At 42.9% G+C, this 15,787-nt stretch overlaps 2 protein-coding genes across 8 annotated transcripts in view; one reads left to right on the top strand and one right to left on the bottom strand.

Annotated features, from left to right (window-relative positions):
• Positions 1–15,569, top strand: LOC119705090 (lamin-L(III)-like). 6 transcript variants are annotated; one of them, XR_005258136.1, is made up of 13 exons: positions 366–971; positions 4,989–5,145; positions 5,870–5,995; positions 6,895–7,065; positions 7,978–8,103; positions 8,227–8,447; positions 9,143–9,368; positions 10,166–10,273; positions 11,128–11,244; positions 11,338–11,442; positions 11,576–11,646; positions 12,916–12,947; positions 13,489–13,529. XR_005258136.1 is itself a non-coding variant. In XM_038147075.1 (12 exons), the coding sequence occupies exons 1-11, from the start codon at positions 213–215 to the stop codon at positions 11,615–11,617; spliced, it is 1,494 nt and encodes a 497-aa protein (XP_038003003.1). In that variant the 5' UTR covers positions 1–212; the 3' UTR covers positions 11,618–11,646; positions 13,489–15,569. The 6 variants fall into 6 exon arrangements, 5 of the variants coding, with proteins under 5 accessions (XP_038003003.1, XP_038002999.1, XP_038003000.1 ...); XM_038147075.1 differs by lacking the exons at positions 366–971; positions 12,916–12,947 and adding an exon at positions 1–307 and having other exon boundaries at positions 13,489–15,569; XM_038147071.1 differs by lacking the exon at positions 12,916–12,947 and having other exon boundaries at positions 13,489–15,562.
• Positions 15,570–15,611: 42 nt separating this feature from the next.
• The window catches only part of SH3GL3 (SH3 domain containing GRB2 like 3, endophilin A3), a 55,700-nt gene continuing 55,524 nt past the window's right edge, over positions 15,612–15,787 (bottom strand). Inside the window, exon 10 of one of the 2 annotated variants that reach the window (XM_038147079.1) lies at positions 15,612–15,700. In XM_038147079.1, the coding sequence (XP_038003007.1) occupies positions 15,643–15,700 (58 nt within the window). In that variant the 3' untranslated portion in view covers positions 15,612–15,642. The remainder of the gene's footprint in view (positions 15,701–15,787) is intronic. The other variant, XM_038147080.1, reaches the window with a different exon arrangement.

Genomic DNA, 15,787 nt, shown 5'->3' with positions numbered 1-15,787 from the left:
TGTCTTCACGCAGATTCTCTTTTTAGATCTATTCTTCCTTTTGCTCACGCATCAGCTTTTAAGCAGAACACTATAGAAGTGGGATGGCTGACAGGAAAGCTAAAACACCCACAAAGAGCAGAACGGTTATTTTCATCAGCTGAACAACTTGCAAAAAAAAAAAAAATCCCAGACACAACAGGCAGAGTACTGACGCAGCAGCATGCTGGAGTATGAGCATCACTGCAGCTGTTATGCATCTTCCTAAAGCTGGGATTTTGGTTTCGCCCCGATCCCTCGCACCGGTCTGCGAGAACGCAGGGCTGCGGTAGGTTTTTCCTTCCCCGCCTTCTCCGGGCAGTACCATTGGACTGATAAGATTTAGCAAGGCACATGTGAAAGATAAAGAGGAGAGGGGCTGGGGGATGGAAAAAAAAAAAAAAAAGTGTTTTCTGCAGGGCTCGGCCGGGCCGGGGCGGCCGCAGGGCGCAGCCCGAGCCCTTTAAGCTGCCCACCCTCGGCCGGGCCGGCGGCAGCTGGAGGCTATTTATACCGGGGCGGCGGCGGGCGCTGGGTGTCCTGCGCGGGGCGGTCCCGGCGGCGGCGGGGCCCGGAGCGGAGGCTGCCATGGCCACGGCGCTGCCCCCCGCGCCCGCCGGCGGGAGCCGCTCCGGCAGCCGCGCCGCCGAGTCCCCGATGAGCCCGGCGCGGCTGAGCCGGCTGCAGGAGAAGGAGGAGCTGCGGCAGCTCAATGACCGCCTGGCCGCCTACATCGAGCGGGTGCGGGCGCTGGAGGCCGACAAGTCGGTGCTGCAGCAGCGGCTGAGCGAGCACCAGGCGGGCACCGACCGGGAGATGGGCTGCCTGCGGCTCCGCTACGAGGCGGAGCTGGCCGACGCCCGCCGGGCGCTGGACGACATCGCCATCGAGCGGGCTACGCTGCAGGTGGAGCTGGGCAAGATTGGCGAGGAGCACCGGCAGCTGCACGTCAGGTCGGTGCTCCGGCCCCGAGCAGGCCTCCCTGGCCGGGGACACCCCGGGGAGCCGCCTCTTCGGGGCTCCTGCACGATGAGGGGAAGGGGGTGCTTCTGGCAGGAGCCCGTGGGTTGTGGGAGGAGTGCGCGGTGATGTTTCATGTCCAGGTTGTGCAGGCGTGATAATCCCGAAGGTGTTGCACTCTGGGCTTTGGAGACGTCTGGATGCCTGTTCCGAAGGTGTGCTGGGGCAATGCTGCTGAGTACCTCTGATGCTACGGGGTCACATAAGCAGCTGCCTGAGATGGGCATGGGGCTCCTGCAGAACGTGGGGTGCTGGGTGCCCTTCTGGGCTATGAATGCATACCTGCATGGGTTTGGCACCACACCTGTGTTTACAAACACTGAAGATCATGGCAAGTATATAGAAAATTATGGAGCAGTGGAAGGAGTGTTTGTATGGAGTCAGAGTGCATCTTTTTTGGGCTGTTTAGCTCAGACTTTGCCCAGAGGGGAATACAGACAGAAGGTAGTTCTGGGAGCAGTATGGCTTACCTGGTCCAGGTTGGTTCTGCTCAGAAGTTTTCCTAGTTGCTTTCAAGTCTGAGATGAGCTGCCTGCTGTTTTAGCTTGACTTTCTTGTAAGCTGTGTGTCCTGAGGCTGGAATCATCCTCTTGGCTAAGCTCACCAAGCCTGAACAAAAGCAATGTAAGTGCTGTCCCATCCTCCAGAAGGAGGAAGAGGTGTGTGAGCAAGTGTCCAATCCCAACAAGCTTCCTCTATAGAAATATACAGATTGCTAGTTACTGTAATGCCCTTTTGTACCCCCATATCAGTTACAGACTTGTAATAATTTGGATGTCCACAGTCCCCTTACATCTTATTATAAACCTGCATCAGAGCAAATTTAGGCACCAGCTGCTTCTTTTAATGCCTGGAGGAAGTATTGCCTCCTCATAGACCTAGTAGGACTCAAGTAGCTGTTCTCGTTGGGAATAAAACACGTTTTTTTCTGTAAGCTTCTGTTTGCAGCTGCATAGTTGTTGGGCTTGTCTCTATCACGCTGGGTTTTGGCTCACAGATGAGTTTCATAAATCTAACCAGCCACTTGAGTGGACAGTGAGGAGAGGGGTAATGCCCGTTATAAGACATTTCTGCTGCTCTTTGTGTTTGTATAACTCTGGCTTTGTTTGTAAAGCTTTAGACTTGGCAGAAATGCAGTTCTCTAGACTGTTGGGTTGGGTTTTTTTCCTTTACAGTAACTAGGTCTTAGAAGTGGTTAAATTTACAGCCCATGGGAAATGGTACATGGTACATGTTGGTTTCTGAAGGGACTAGACTGACGTCCTAATATTAATGTGTGTTGTATCTGGGCTGCCTAACTGCAAATGTCTCAGATGACTTGGAACTAACTTTGAGGGTATCGTGTCCTTAGATATATACACCCTTTAAATAACCTGGTGGCTGTTTAACTCTTATAGAATGAAATGTCGCCAGATAATTTCCCAACACCATTACTATTGGCCCTTATTATTCACTGATTGAGACTCAAGGTTTTTGACGACAATAAACTGATTGCATTTGGTTTTTTCTTACTACTTAAACAATGGTGACTGGAAGCAGGCCAAAGATGTTTGGGGAGGAGGAATTGTAGATAAGCATATTGGTTGAATTCAGAGCCTCAGGAAGGTCAAAGCAACTGCAGTAACACAGCAGAGAAAGTCAAGACCAGTTCCTTTCTGCACCAGAGAGTGTCAATGTGCATTTTGCTGCTGAACAAAAACACAGTGTAGCACCTGAGGCTGTAAGAATGAATTCTGTACCTGCTGCTGACATCTTCTGGCCTTGACAAACCGGAGTCTGTCTCAAACACACCTGAAATATTTTAGTAAAATTATTTAAATTCTCCAGACCAAGCCTATGGGACATCCTGGTTTACAAGGAATGTGATTGGCAGTGCCTCAGGGTTTTTGCTTGTAATTGATAGTCTGTAGGCCACACTTAGCTCTGGAATGGTTGGTATATGGAATGTGGCAGAGTACTGTAACTGTCACTGCTTTCTGCATTGGAGTGTAAAGTGGTGTTCTGAACCCCAAACTTGGATTAAATGGGTAGTAAATGCTCTTGTCAAAGTCAGACTTGTTAAATTGTTGCTCTTAAAGATGAAATGTCTCACTCCAGGGTTCTTTGAAAATAATATTTTTCAGGAAAGAATCCAGGAAACCTGAGCCTGGCTGTCAGATGCTTACATTGGAAAGTGAACTGTTAAAACAGATACTAATGGAATTTCAGTTTTGCACGCGCTTTGATTGCAGAATGTAATTTATATTATTGTAGAATGAAACAGTATTACATAGTGATATTGACATACTTAATATCATATGTAATACATTAAGTGGTAGTGGTAGCAGAGACCCCCAAAAGGAAGGTGAATAATTAATACCTAGAAAAGAAAGAAACCTTAAACTGCAGCACGTTATCTTGTTTTTCACTGTTGGTAGAGCTATGTTTCTCCTGGAGTCTGAGTAAAGAGTAAATAACTTCTAGCACAACACAGTCAACAAATGCCTCTGAAGAGCAGGGCTAGAAAAGGCCTTGAGCAAGGACCTGATGTAGCCCCAGGCCTGTGCTGGAACCAGCCATACCTGCATCTCTTCCAGCAGATTTTGTGTAACCCTTATTTTAAATTCCAGATGATGGGGATTCCAGAATATCCCCCCCAGGCAGTGTGCTTCAGTGGTGAACTGCCAGTTTTCTCTCCCTAACATCTAACCCATGTATTCCTCCTTGCAATTTAAACCCGGAGCTTCCTGTATTTTCTGCAATAGACATGGAAATCAGATTCCCTAACTCTTTCCCTAACTCTATGCAGTGGTCCTTCATGTATTTAAAAATTGTTCTGTCTCTTGTCACTATTCCCTTCTCTAGACTAAACAACCCTTAGTATTTTCCAATCTTTCCTTGCAGTTCAAGCTTTCTAAAGCTGATCAATCCTGCAGAATTACTTTGGACTCTTGCCAACTGGTCTCAGTTATCCACTGGAAAACTCATTGTATGAGTTGACACAACTTTGCCACTTGGCAGAACTGGTGTTGCCAAAATAAATTGAGGACTTCCTTTACTCTTTGTAATCTCAAATAGGAGTTTTGAGCAGGGACTCTGACTCTGGATAGTGGGCAGGCAACTGGAAGGATTTTAAAAGTTGGAGCAGTCTGGGGAATTACGGCAGTGTTCTTCCCTGACAGGAGTTTGCTGTTGGCCCTTCTTTCACTTCTCCACTGTGGTGCGATGGCCACTGAAGAGTGTTGGCCATCCAGGTGGTACCTGCCGGGGTATGGGTCTGGAGATGGTCTCTTCTCTGAAAGCAAAGCTCCCCTCACCCTGCACCTGCACCGCGCTGTGAGGGAGGGGCGGGACTCACTCGCGGGGTGCCCGAGGGGCTGCAGGAGGCAGAGCCCGGCGGGGCAGCTCCCCGGGCTGGCCGGGGGCCTCCGGGGGACAAAGCTCCCTGTGTGCTGCGGGGAGGAGGAGCGGCACCGCCGGCAGCCTCAGCCGCGCTCCGCCCCGTCAGGGAGCAGCGCCGCCGGCCCCGAGCTGCCCTCACGGCCGGGCCCGGTCCGGCCCCGAGGGCGAGCTGGGCCCGGGGCCCTGAGGCGCTCCCTGCGGGGCCGGGGCCGCCTTTGCTGCGGGGGTGTCCGTGAAGGATTGTCCGGCCCCGCTCGCTGAGCGTGCCCAGCCCTCCCCCGTGCAGCCGGGGGCCTGTGCCGTCCCTTCCCTCTCCCGTTGGGAATGCCGTGGAAAATAGCTGGCTTCCGCTTGGGCTTCGCACTGAACGAGCTGGAAAATGGGTCAGGAATCTCTCCGGTGTAACAAATGATGCTTGTCAGAGGGCCCTGTCTGGTTTGTTTTTTTGCTCTCACCGTGAGCCTGACAAACCTCTCCTGTCTTTAACCACCGACACCTCTGAAGGGAAACACGTTGAGGACAAATTCTCCCGCTAGCTGCACTTAACAGTGTTAAACTCTCTCCTGTAGGAATTCCAAAAAAGAAAGTGATTTAAACGTGGCCCAGGCTCGTGTGAGAGACCTCGATGCCCAGCTAAATGCGAAGGAAGCTGATTTAGCAACAGCCCTGAATGAGAACCGGACTTTGGAGAACGAGCTCTGTGAATTAAAGGATCAAGTACTCAGTGTAAGGCTTGCTGTTGGAATCTAAACTTTGCTTTTGCTCCCACAGTTTGTTTCATTTTCTCCAATTAGTTATTGATATTTAAAAGCAGAGAAGGCCTGATAACTATGACAGTGACAGGTAGACAAAAACCTTGCTGACAGCAAATGCTACTGATGATGGTTTCCTTAAAACTTCCACTGGTTGTAGGTACCTTTAATTCTATGACCATAGGATGTAATGTTTCTTGTTCCAAAGTCAAAGCAAGATGAAATGTTCTGCTATAGTCCCTGCAGCATTCTCTAACACATGAGGGAAGTGTATAGTACTGAAAGTGTGTATAAATTTGTCAACATAGGCTGTGTTTGGATGATTAAGTGTCAAAAATTGTATTAGTAGGAAGAAGTTTGGAATAATTACAGTTTTAAAGGGGAGGAATATATATGGATAGTACAATTGATTCATCAGAAGTCTACTTTGAGGAGTCAAATTTTTAGCTGGTGGGATTAAGGGCTGTTCTATATTTGCCTTGTGGGAAATCTAGTCTACATAGCAACTAAATAGGATTCTATCTGTTGTTGATATTTGGATCCCACTGACATAAGAACTTACACAGAGTAACCCACTTCACTCAACCAGTGTGTTTTGATTGCTGGGTTAATTAAGTTGAACGACCCATAACAAATTGGCTGCCTAATTTGAAAAAATACCTCTTAATTTTGATAACCCTGTTGTCTGTCTTTTCTAGCTGAATCTGTCACTGGAGGATACTAAAAAGCATCTCCACAGTGAAATGTTGAGGAGAGTGGACCTAGAAAACCATATGAAAACTTTGCAGGAAGAAATGACGTTCCAGAAGCGCCTTCATGAAGATGTATGTTTTAGCTTATTAACAAGGCATCTTTTTAGGTGTCCATGATCCTTGGATGCACTTAAAGCCCATCTTAACATTGCTTTTTACTCTAAAAAGGTAACTAGCAACCTGTGGCAGCCCATCAGCTCGTAACATCCACCTAAATAGGAAGGCTCAAAAAAGTACTTAACCTTGTGTTAACTGAGATAGTACCAATAGGTGTCTGGGATATGAGAAATTTCCTAGGCTGCTCTTCTTAAGAGAACTGAAATCTGGAATATTACTTTGTGTAAGTGATAGTGCATATATTAGTTACTTGTAAATGATTCCAGATATTTACTTGAAGCCTAAAGAGAAGTAGTTAAATCTCCTTTAAACAACTTGTGTTCTCAACTTTCTTAGCACCTCTCAGAGGTGTCTAGTAACCTTTTTGAGAGAAGTCAGTACATACAACGAAATGAATAATTGATATATGAATGTAAACCAGCTTCCTTCTTACTGGTAAGAATCTCAAAGTGTATGGTTTGATAGAGAATTCTAATTTTTCTAACTAACTGCTATTACTTTTTGAATAAAACAAGAATAGGTGAAGTAATAGTGCTTAAAGAAACTGAACTGTATATGCATGTGTTATAAGTTAAAAAACCAAACAGAACTTACCTAGTTCAAAGAATTAGTCTTGCAAATTAAGTATTTACTATATTTTAGTTTAAGCAATGTTGGCAATGAGGTGGTAAAACAATAGTGAGGCAGCAAGGTGGATGTACCAGTCTCAATGGATGAGTAAGATATGCATAAAGATGAATTACTGTGTACCCAATGATAAATCTGCTTCAACAGGGATGGATTTGTGAAGCTGGTACACTAAATCCAGTTTCAAACTGTATTGGCTTGTTTATTCTCTGAGAAATTTCTTCTAGGAGCTCAAGGAGACAAAAAGAGTCCATGAGAGCAGGATAGCAGAAGTAGAATCTGGCCGTCAAAGAGAGTTTGAGAGCAAGCTCTCAGATGCTCTGCAGGGGCTCAGAAAACAGCATGAAGAACAAATTCAAGGCTACAAAGAGGAGATGGAGCGAACATTCAGTGCAAAGGTGAGTTTGGAAAAGATGACAGTAAAACAAAACTGAGTTCTCTGCACCTTGACATAATTAAGGTCACATTGGCAAAGACAGCTGATAGATGGAGCCCCTGCATTCACTGCACAGCTTCTTGGCATAAGCTGTTACGGAATTTCAAAGCAGCGTCAAATTTGACAGTAGGATTTCTGCAAGCATTTGATCCCAAACAAAACTGGTTCAAGCATAAATACAGGGAGGGATTAGAAGTTGATCATATTTCAGACTTCAGACAGATTCAGGACCAAGGTGTGTTATGTTCATATTAAGCAATTCCAGTCTTGAATAAAACCTAACTTTTCCTACACACCAACTTGCATGCCAACTCAGGGAATTCCTCTGGATGCCTGTGTTTCTGTTTCCACTGAAAATTCTGTAAGTGCCTCTTGAAGGAGCACTTTATCCTTTCTTGGGATGTCTCAAGATTGAGGTATTTGTAGAGCAATTCAATGCTGCTTGTAAAGATGCAGGAACTCTTTAATAATAGACCTTTAGGGGAAGAGTGATAATAGCTTGATTTGTGCACCCAATATCCTGCAGCTCTGTGCTTTGACAAGCAGTTTCTAAACACATTCTCCATTGGCCTTCTGGAGAATAAATTTCCTTAATATCCATACAAAGTCCTCATACATTACTAACTGAAATATCATAATTCAGAAATTTTCACTACCTCATTATTGCAGACTTTTTCTGACATAAATGTCAAACTTGTGTAAACCTCTCCGGAAAGCAATACAGAACTTTCTGACCTGGACTTTATTGGTATCTGCACACTTCAGTAAAAGATAACTATTTCCAGGTGTAACAGGTGAAAATTATTTGGTGTTCCTTCCTTATTTATAATACATGATAATGTGCAACTCAGGACTAACAGTGATTTATCCACAGGTGGAGAATGCCCAGATAACTGCAGCAAGGAACAGTGAGTTTGCCAATGCTGCTCGGGAGGAGCTGATGGAAACACAGAAGAGAGTTGATACTCTGATATCTCAAGTCAATCAATATCAAAGCCAGGTTCTGTCTTTTTTTCTATAAGCTTACAATTATTTTAATTTACTCTCATTTCAAAATACTGGCCTCTTCTCTCTGATCTTCACTTAAGGTTTGATTTTTTTCCCCCCTACCCTTTAATTCTAGAATGTTGCTTTGGAGAGCCGAGTAAAGGAGCTCCAGAATTTGCTGGATTACGATCGTGATCTCCATCGAAGGCGTATGGCTGAAAAGGAGGAAGAAATGGCACAAGCTCAGAAACAGGCACAAGCACAGCTGGAAGAGTATGAGCATCTCTTAGATGTGAAACTGGCTCTAGACTTGGAGATAAATGCGTACAGAAAGATGTTGGAAGGAGAGGAACAGAGGTAGGCTATGACAAGATCTTCCTTATGAGAACTTGCTTCATTCAAGACCTCTACAGTAACTCTTTATCCTTCAGAATGTGGAGGGACAAGAAACAAACATTAAGTGTGTCATTAATATAGTAATTCAGTTACTGAAACATCTTCTGTAAATGGCATTTATATCCCACATCTCCCACATGGTATAGTAAGATGAAGTAATGTCATAAATCCAGCTGATAAAATTCAAAGGTCCATTAAACATTCCTCAGCTCTCTAAGTTTTGTGCTACATCTTAGAGATAAAGAACATTCAAGTTCCATGAATGAAGCTGGGAACTTGGATCAACTCCTGTCTATGCAGACATGGTATCTTGCATGCATGGTGAGAACATGAACTCTCAATACATGCTAGGAAGGCTCAAAAACTTAAAATGACTTTCACTCTAAAGGTTGTGTCTGTTGAGACTTTAAAGGAATATTTAGTGCAGTTGTGAATCTTCTCTTATCAATATAAGCCTGCTGTGGACTCTGGAGCTGTCTTCCAAACTAAACAAACCACTTAGCTACTCTTGCCAATAAAGTAACATTTTGTGTTCAAGACTCCATGGAAAGCTTGGATATAGGAAGCTGTTAGGCTTGGATGTAGTGGGAGGGTAAGCATGAGAAGAAATAAAGCATATGAGATACTCAGGGGAATGTTATCTGACTCCCTTCTAGGCTAAAGCTGTCACCCAGTCCATCTTCACACAGCACAGCAACTCAAGCAGCAAGTCAGGGGCGACGATACCTGCATGGGAAGAAAAGGAAAATCAAAGAAACCAAAAAGAGGGAGCATAGTGCTGCACTTAAGACTATTCAGCATGTTTCAGCTACTGGAAATATATCTATTGAAGAGATCGATGCAGATGGGAAATTTGTCAGGCTTAAAAACCACTCTGATGAGGTACTTCCAGTTTCAAGTCTGCATTGCAATGTAGGACTGCTCAGGGATGGCTTTAGCTTGGTGACAGGTTAGACACTGATCTTTCGGTACTGCAGGTGTTCTGTTCCCAGGGCTGTCTGGGAGGTGCTTTTGGGTGGAGGTGCAGGGCCTTCTATTATGCAGAAATTGAACTCCTTCAGCTGTTTGTCATGAGATTCAGGCTAGCACTTCCAGGAGTACTACTCACCTTTAGGAACTAAAAGGGTGCTCTAGTAAACTGGATAAAGATGGCTTCACATTAGTCAAAAATACTTAAAACAGCTAAAAGGTTGAATAGAGTTGGTGATATCTAATCTATGCAGAGGATTTATCTGGCCAATTAGCTAATTCTTCCACTAGTTTAGTTTGAAAATTCATCATTAAGACTTCAAACATATGGCTTGTAGTTTAATCATTTCAGCCTGAAATACAGAATGACCCATGAAGTTTTAAGGTGTTTGTTTATATATATATATACATATAGCTGATAGGTGGCCATGGCAAACTTCATTTATCAGAATCTCCCTGGTAAAGAGTATCATGACTCTCCCATTAATGGAAGGTAAGAATAGGTGTGGCTTAACTTGAAGATTTATCCTAAAGTATAGGGAGAAAACACAAGGAGGCTTTAATGGAAATGTGGCTGCTTCCTCAAAATTGTCACATACTTGTTTGCTACATGAGTGGGATTAAAACTGGCCCATGAGTCTGGAAAGAACCTTGTGTTTGAATTATATGGTGTTTGTCTGTAATGCTGAGAGAAGTTTCTTGTCCCACAGGATCAATCTCTACATGGCTGGGTGTTGAGACGACGTATTGGAAGTGTGGCAGATGTTAACTATAAGTTTCCTTCAAGGTTCACTCTTCAGGCAGGCCAAGAAGTTACAGTAGGTATTGGGTTTGTAAAACTTCCTCAGAGCTCTGTTCTTATGTTAGATGTCAGTAGAGATTCTTTTAATATGGAAAAGTAAATAGATACTATAAGTGTCTAAAGAACTAAAGCTCTTATTTTATGTGTAGATAGATAGGGGGAAAATCCTTGAAGCAACTTGATCTGAAATGCTAATTACATTTCCTTTAAAGGTTGGATGGAACTTGGATCATCCCAGACCTGGGGTGTGCTCTAATTGTAAACAGAATCATTGTATTCTAGGGTTTTTTTAGGTTTTCCCATACTCCTGTGACTTGATAAAAGTCATGCAGAGACTCAGCCTCTTGCTAAAATCTTTAAGCCTACTCCAGGTCAGCAATGCTGAGGTCATGATTTGTAGTACTAACAGAAATACTAGCTCTAAAATCATACTTTAAGTACATGTAGATGGCGATCAAAGAGCTGAACTCTACACTTACTACTCCAAACTGTGGAGGATTTTGTTCAACAGATCAGTGAGTGACTCCAGGTGAGAGGCTCTTGCACACACCAGTTGCTGCCCTGAGCATGTCTGTGACTACGGCTTGGCTCTGTGACTCGAATGTTCTGTGTGGCCAAGCAGGGTTACTTCTACATTGGAGAGAAGCTGTTAACAGCCTTTTCTGCACTGTTTTATAATCTTCAGCTAGAAAAACTTTATCAACCATTCTTGGTAGTCCTGAAAAGAACTAACTTGCCTGGGATTACAGTGGTTCAGTTTTTCCTACTGGATGTCTGTGGTATTAAAATACTTTATTATATATGTTTGACTGAATTGTAATCTAACTATAGAAGAAGATTCTTCCGAAGCTCACTGTAAATCTGTTGCAGATCTGGGGTGCAGCTGCTGGTGTTAGCCCAGGTCCTAGTGATCTGGTCTGGAGGTCTCAGAAATCTTGGGGAACTGGAGATAACATTGGTGTTACACTCATCACAGATGATGGTGAGGTAAGTGAAATAATAAAATGCTTCTACTGTCCTAATGCTAAACTTGTTTGTGCTTAATTCCGGCGGGGTCTTGGCAATTCAATTGTATTCTAGGAACTTGCAGAGAGGAAGATAATGCTTGTACCCAGAGAAGAAGAAAGTGAGCAAGATGATGATTATGAAGAAATAACAGGAAGTGAAGCAGAGTTTGCATCTCAGGTAAGCTGCCTGAAGTTTAAATATCTGCTATCAGTAGAGTCATACAATGGCCATTTCTTTTCCTTACTAAATGAAAATACTTCTCCAAGTACTCTTCATATCCCACAACTCTTAATGTTTTTCTTGATGTCAGACCAAAAGAAGAAGAAAAAAGAAATGTTGTTTGGTTTCATGATAGTGGTTCCTGTGAGCATCCTTAAGCAGGTGAGATGGTGAGAATCATGCTTGTCATCTCATAGAAAACTTGCTTCATCAGTAGTGCTTGCAGTCTCTTGTCCCATCTTGTCCCACGTAGGATGTAGCTTGCATGGCTTTGCATCAGAAATGCAACTGAAGTTTTGCTTATTCTGAGTGTGATCACACAGTAGCATTAATTGTTTGCTGTCTTATTACTGACACACTGAAAATTCAACCTTTAATGTCCGTATCATCTACTTATCTGACTGTGAATTAAAGCTGTTATCACAAGAACAGAATGCAAACACTAACTACTTCTGTGAGATGAAGGGACTTGACACTCTAGTGTCCCTAGATTGCTTTTAAGACTATTTTAGTGTGAACTTTAGGTCAATATACTTACAAACTTTTGGCTACCAACTTGCATGGTGTAATATCCTGTGCAAGACAATCCAGCCCCCTCAAATGCCTTTTCACTGACCATGATACAAGTCTGACCTGATGTATTTTGGATGCTGACTGTACTTTGATATACTTTTAGCTATCTTTAATTGCTGAAGTAGATGAAAACAACTAATATGAGGACTTTAAGTTGGTCCTAGCCAAACAATTATAGACTTGATTCAAGTTGGTTTGTGTCTTGACTTGAAACAGTACTATGGTACAAACTCCAAAGCCTGAGAGCAAGGGGATGCTTAGCTAAAAACTCTCTCCTTCCTGCTGACAAATGTTCAGCTACCACAGCTCTTCATAAAACTGACCCCACACAGTTACAAGGAGGGTCACATCTTACTGCACTAGGTTAAAGCTCCCACTACCATTTCCTAGACATTTTCATAAAGTATCTGTCTGAAAATTAACTTAAAAGTACCTTAGTACTGTCTTTCTGAAAAAATATTTCTAAACAGGTAGTTCTGCCTGCTGGTTTTTTATTTTGTTTTTTTGTCCTTTCAAACAGAAAATCTGGGTAAATATCTGTTACTACAATACCATGTGGCTTAAAGGATGTTTGTCAGTCTTCTGACTTGCATGCACATTCTTGTAATATTTTCAGTCTCACTGAAGGATGGTGAGACCCTGTTAGAGACTATTGAGAAGGTCTATAATGCTGTTCTGCCCTTTGGGCTCTTAGTGATACAAGCTTCTTTTCATACTCAGAGTAGGGCCTCTCCTCAAGGATGGCTTCTTTTTATTTTAAAAGGCATTTTTTTGAATTTACTTATATGACTTGTTTAATAATCAGTGATGGAAAGCAAAAGTAACTTTTTTCCTTACACTTCTAATCTGTTTTATCAGCAACTTTACAATACTGTTGTGTTCCATTTATGGTAAGAATCAATTCTAATACTTCCAATCAAGTTTTAATGTCATTCCTGTTTGCTGAATTCCTGTCAAACTTTTGGCATTAGTACCTATATGCTTCTGCTGCCTTGGTAGTACTAAAATGGCTGCTTAGTAAACAGAAGTTGACTTGTTGCATGCAGAAAAATAATGGGAAGAATGCATGCTGTGCTTTAAAGGAAGGCAGTGTTTCCATGTTTTGCTTCTGCTTTTACCATCCTAACGAGGGCAGCATGTATCTGCATGCCATGTAGGTTCTGATGCTTGGGAAGAGAGGAAGGGATGGGCAGTCTGACAGCCTTTCATTTAGGAAGGCAGAGGCTCATGTATTGCATGCACTTAGACTTGTGTAGTTCAGTTCATGCACTGCCTCTTGAAAATCCACTTTGCTTTATTAATAAGTAATGAAATCTACAAAGTGCTAAAACCCCTTCCTGCCTATATGAGGACTGAGTAGGTAACCAGCAAGAAATATTACGTTTGTACACATGCTAATTAGCCTAATGTTTTCATGCTTTCTCTCTGCAGCAAAATGAAGATCCCAGCTGTTCTGTCATGTAATGTGGAAACACATCTCAGTGTTGACTGAAAACACATCTCAGTCCCAGGTGACACAGACTGTATGTGCATTGATATCTTCTGTCATATCTGGAATTTGGAACTCACATATTCCATCTGATGTCTTTGTGAGAAGCATTGTCTGTAACATGATGAAATTTCCTGCCTTCTCATAATGGACCCTGGCCTTGGGTTCACTGATACAAAGAGCAGTAGAGTACAAGTTCCATGTGAAGTTGTTTTTACTATTACACAAGGATCTGGTTTCTGTGACCTGCTGAAACAGAGAAGGGTATAGAGTTTACAAAGCTTCTAAACATGTGCCCTAGAAGGATGTTAAATACTTGACAATGAACATGAGGCTGCCTCAGCTTTCTCAATATTCTGACATGGAGTTCTCCAAAGGTAATCTCTCTTTCCAGCCTGAGTGGGAAACATGGGACCGATCACACCCTTGCACCTTGAGCAAGTCTGAAGTAAAACACTGTCCTGAAGTGAGTGTCTAAAATGTTTCCTGCTCAGATCCTGATGCAGAGATACATAAGACTGGTCTGGATCACTTCCTCCTAGAGTGAAACACTTTAGAATTAAAAGCAAGTTGTCAAAAATATTCCTGCCTGTTATTAAATGTACTGTTTCTATAGTCTAGTACCTGGAAGTCCCTGTTTCAGTATTGTATATTCCTAGGTACAGTGCATCACAGCAGAGCTGTGCCAGCCTTAACTTAGATAAATGGATCCTGAAAATGTGAAAAAGCATCTCATTCTGACAAAGCAGGTACTGTGACCTGTGCTGCTGGCACTGTTTGATTGGTCCCAACAGCTTTCTAAGGGGCTACAGAGAAACACATGCTAAGTCAAAAATCAAAGCTAGAAAGCCCCAGCTGTAGTGAAAACCACATCAAACTCCCTGCTCTTGGAGCCCTTATGTGTTAAATCTCCATGCAGGCTCCAGCTGTGTGAGTCTAATGGGACAGCTGGGGGAAAACTAGCTATGGGCCACTGTGCAGCTCCCTGTCACTCTGGTAGCTCTGTGCTCTGTGGAATGCTGTCCCGTAACCCTCAGGAGGGGACAATAAGCCCCGGGGGCACTGCTGTCACTCTGTCTCTCCTCCAAACTGCTCCCCTGCTGGCCCCAGGGGAAAGGAAGGGTTTTGAGCCACAAGAAGTAAACTTCCACCTGAGAGCAGGAGGGGAGCAGCTGAGCCTGCAGGTTTCTCTCAATGCTGGAGTAGTGTTTTCACTGTTTTACCTTGCCAAAGTGTTCAGTTCCAAATTCAAGACCTGCTTTGTGTGAGGATGCAGGTGCTAAGGTGAGGGTTTCCTATGCTAGCTTAAACTCTTATATTATTTAAAAATTCTAATTTTGAGACATCAAGAGTAGATGCTGGTTTAAAACTTGGATTTTAGCAGATCCAAATTCTTGTTCCATCTCAAACAATAGAAATAGCTGCTGCTCTAACTTTGCTGTATTTATCTTTATTTCTTAAAACTTTTTTAACTATTAAAGATATTTTTCATGTATATAAGAGCAGTCTTGGATTTAAATATTTGCAGATTAAATAATAAAGGTCTGTCTGTTCAATGATTTCTGTTCAGTGGTTCAAAAGACTACGAAGTAATAAAACTGGTGATTTTAGGGACTGCAGAGAGAATAAACCTTCAGCAATGCACTCTGCTCTCCTGTTTGTCACTTCACCTGGAGCTGAACTGCTATGAGCTTTAGAGGAATCTTTAATAGCTTCCCTGTAAAGAATTCAGCTCTCTTCTCTTAAATTTGTCTTGTATGGAGTGCAACTGGCAAAAGATTACATCTTCCTCAAGGGCTGCTCACTTTGGTCACTACTACATTACTAAGCAAAGCAGGAGCTGGTAAACAAAAACCAAGTGATTCTATCTGCATTTGGATAAGTACTTCTGATGCCAGACTTCTTCCTTAATTTTGAGGCTTTTCTGTTATGTTTTTAGTTATTACATGTCTTTCCATCACTGCCTATTCTTCTTTCTCCTCTTTTCCATCCCTTTCAACTAAATATAAGAAATAGAAATGTATTGACTTCTCATTTGTGTGCAGTAGGCACCAGTGCTACTCACCTCTTTCTCTCACGGGACTTCTCTACAAACCCTATGGAACTAGGAGCAGCTTGTACTTAGTTCCAAGGAACTTCTGTCTTTTCCTTCTGCTAGAAAAAGATGTTAACAGACATAAGTGCTGAAGAATCAATAGAGAAATAGGAAGATTATTCATGCATTGTTTTTGTCACTGAAAG

Source organism: Motacilla alba, chromosome 10, assembly GCF_015832195.1.
Source record: "Motacilla alba alba isolate MOTALB_02 chromosome 10, Motacilla_alba_V1.0_pri, whole genome shotgun sequence".
Lineage (NCBI taxonomy): Eukaryota > Metazoa > Chordata > Aves > Passeriformes > Motacillidae > Motacilla > Motacilla alba.
Note: the sequence above shows the minus strand (reverse complement) of the source record. Positions and strands in the feature narration are given on the sequence as shown.

Coding starts and splice junctions, on each gene's coding strand:
- LOC119705090 (XM_038147071.1), top strand. CDS start 607: ATGGCCACGGCGCTGCCCCCCGCGCCCGCCGGCGGGAGCCGCTCCGGC. Junction 972..4,988: donor CACCGGCAGCTGCACGTCAG/GTCGGTGCTCCG, acceptor TCTCTCCTGTAG/GAATTCCAAAAAAGAAAGTG. Junction 7,066..7,977: donor AGCGAACATTCAGTGCAAAG/GTGAGTTTGGAA, acceptor ATTTATCCACAG/GTGGAGAATGCCCAGATAAC.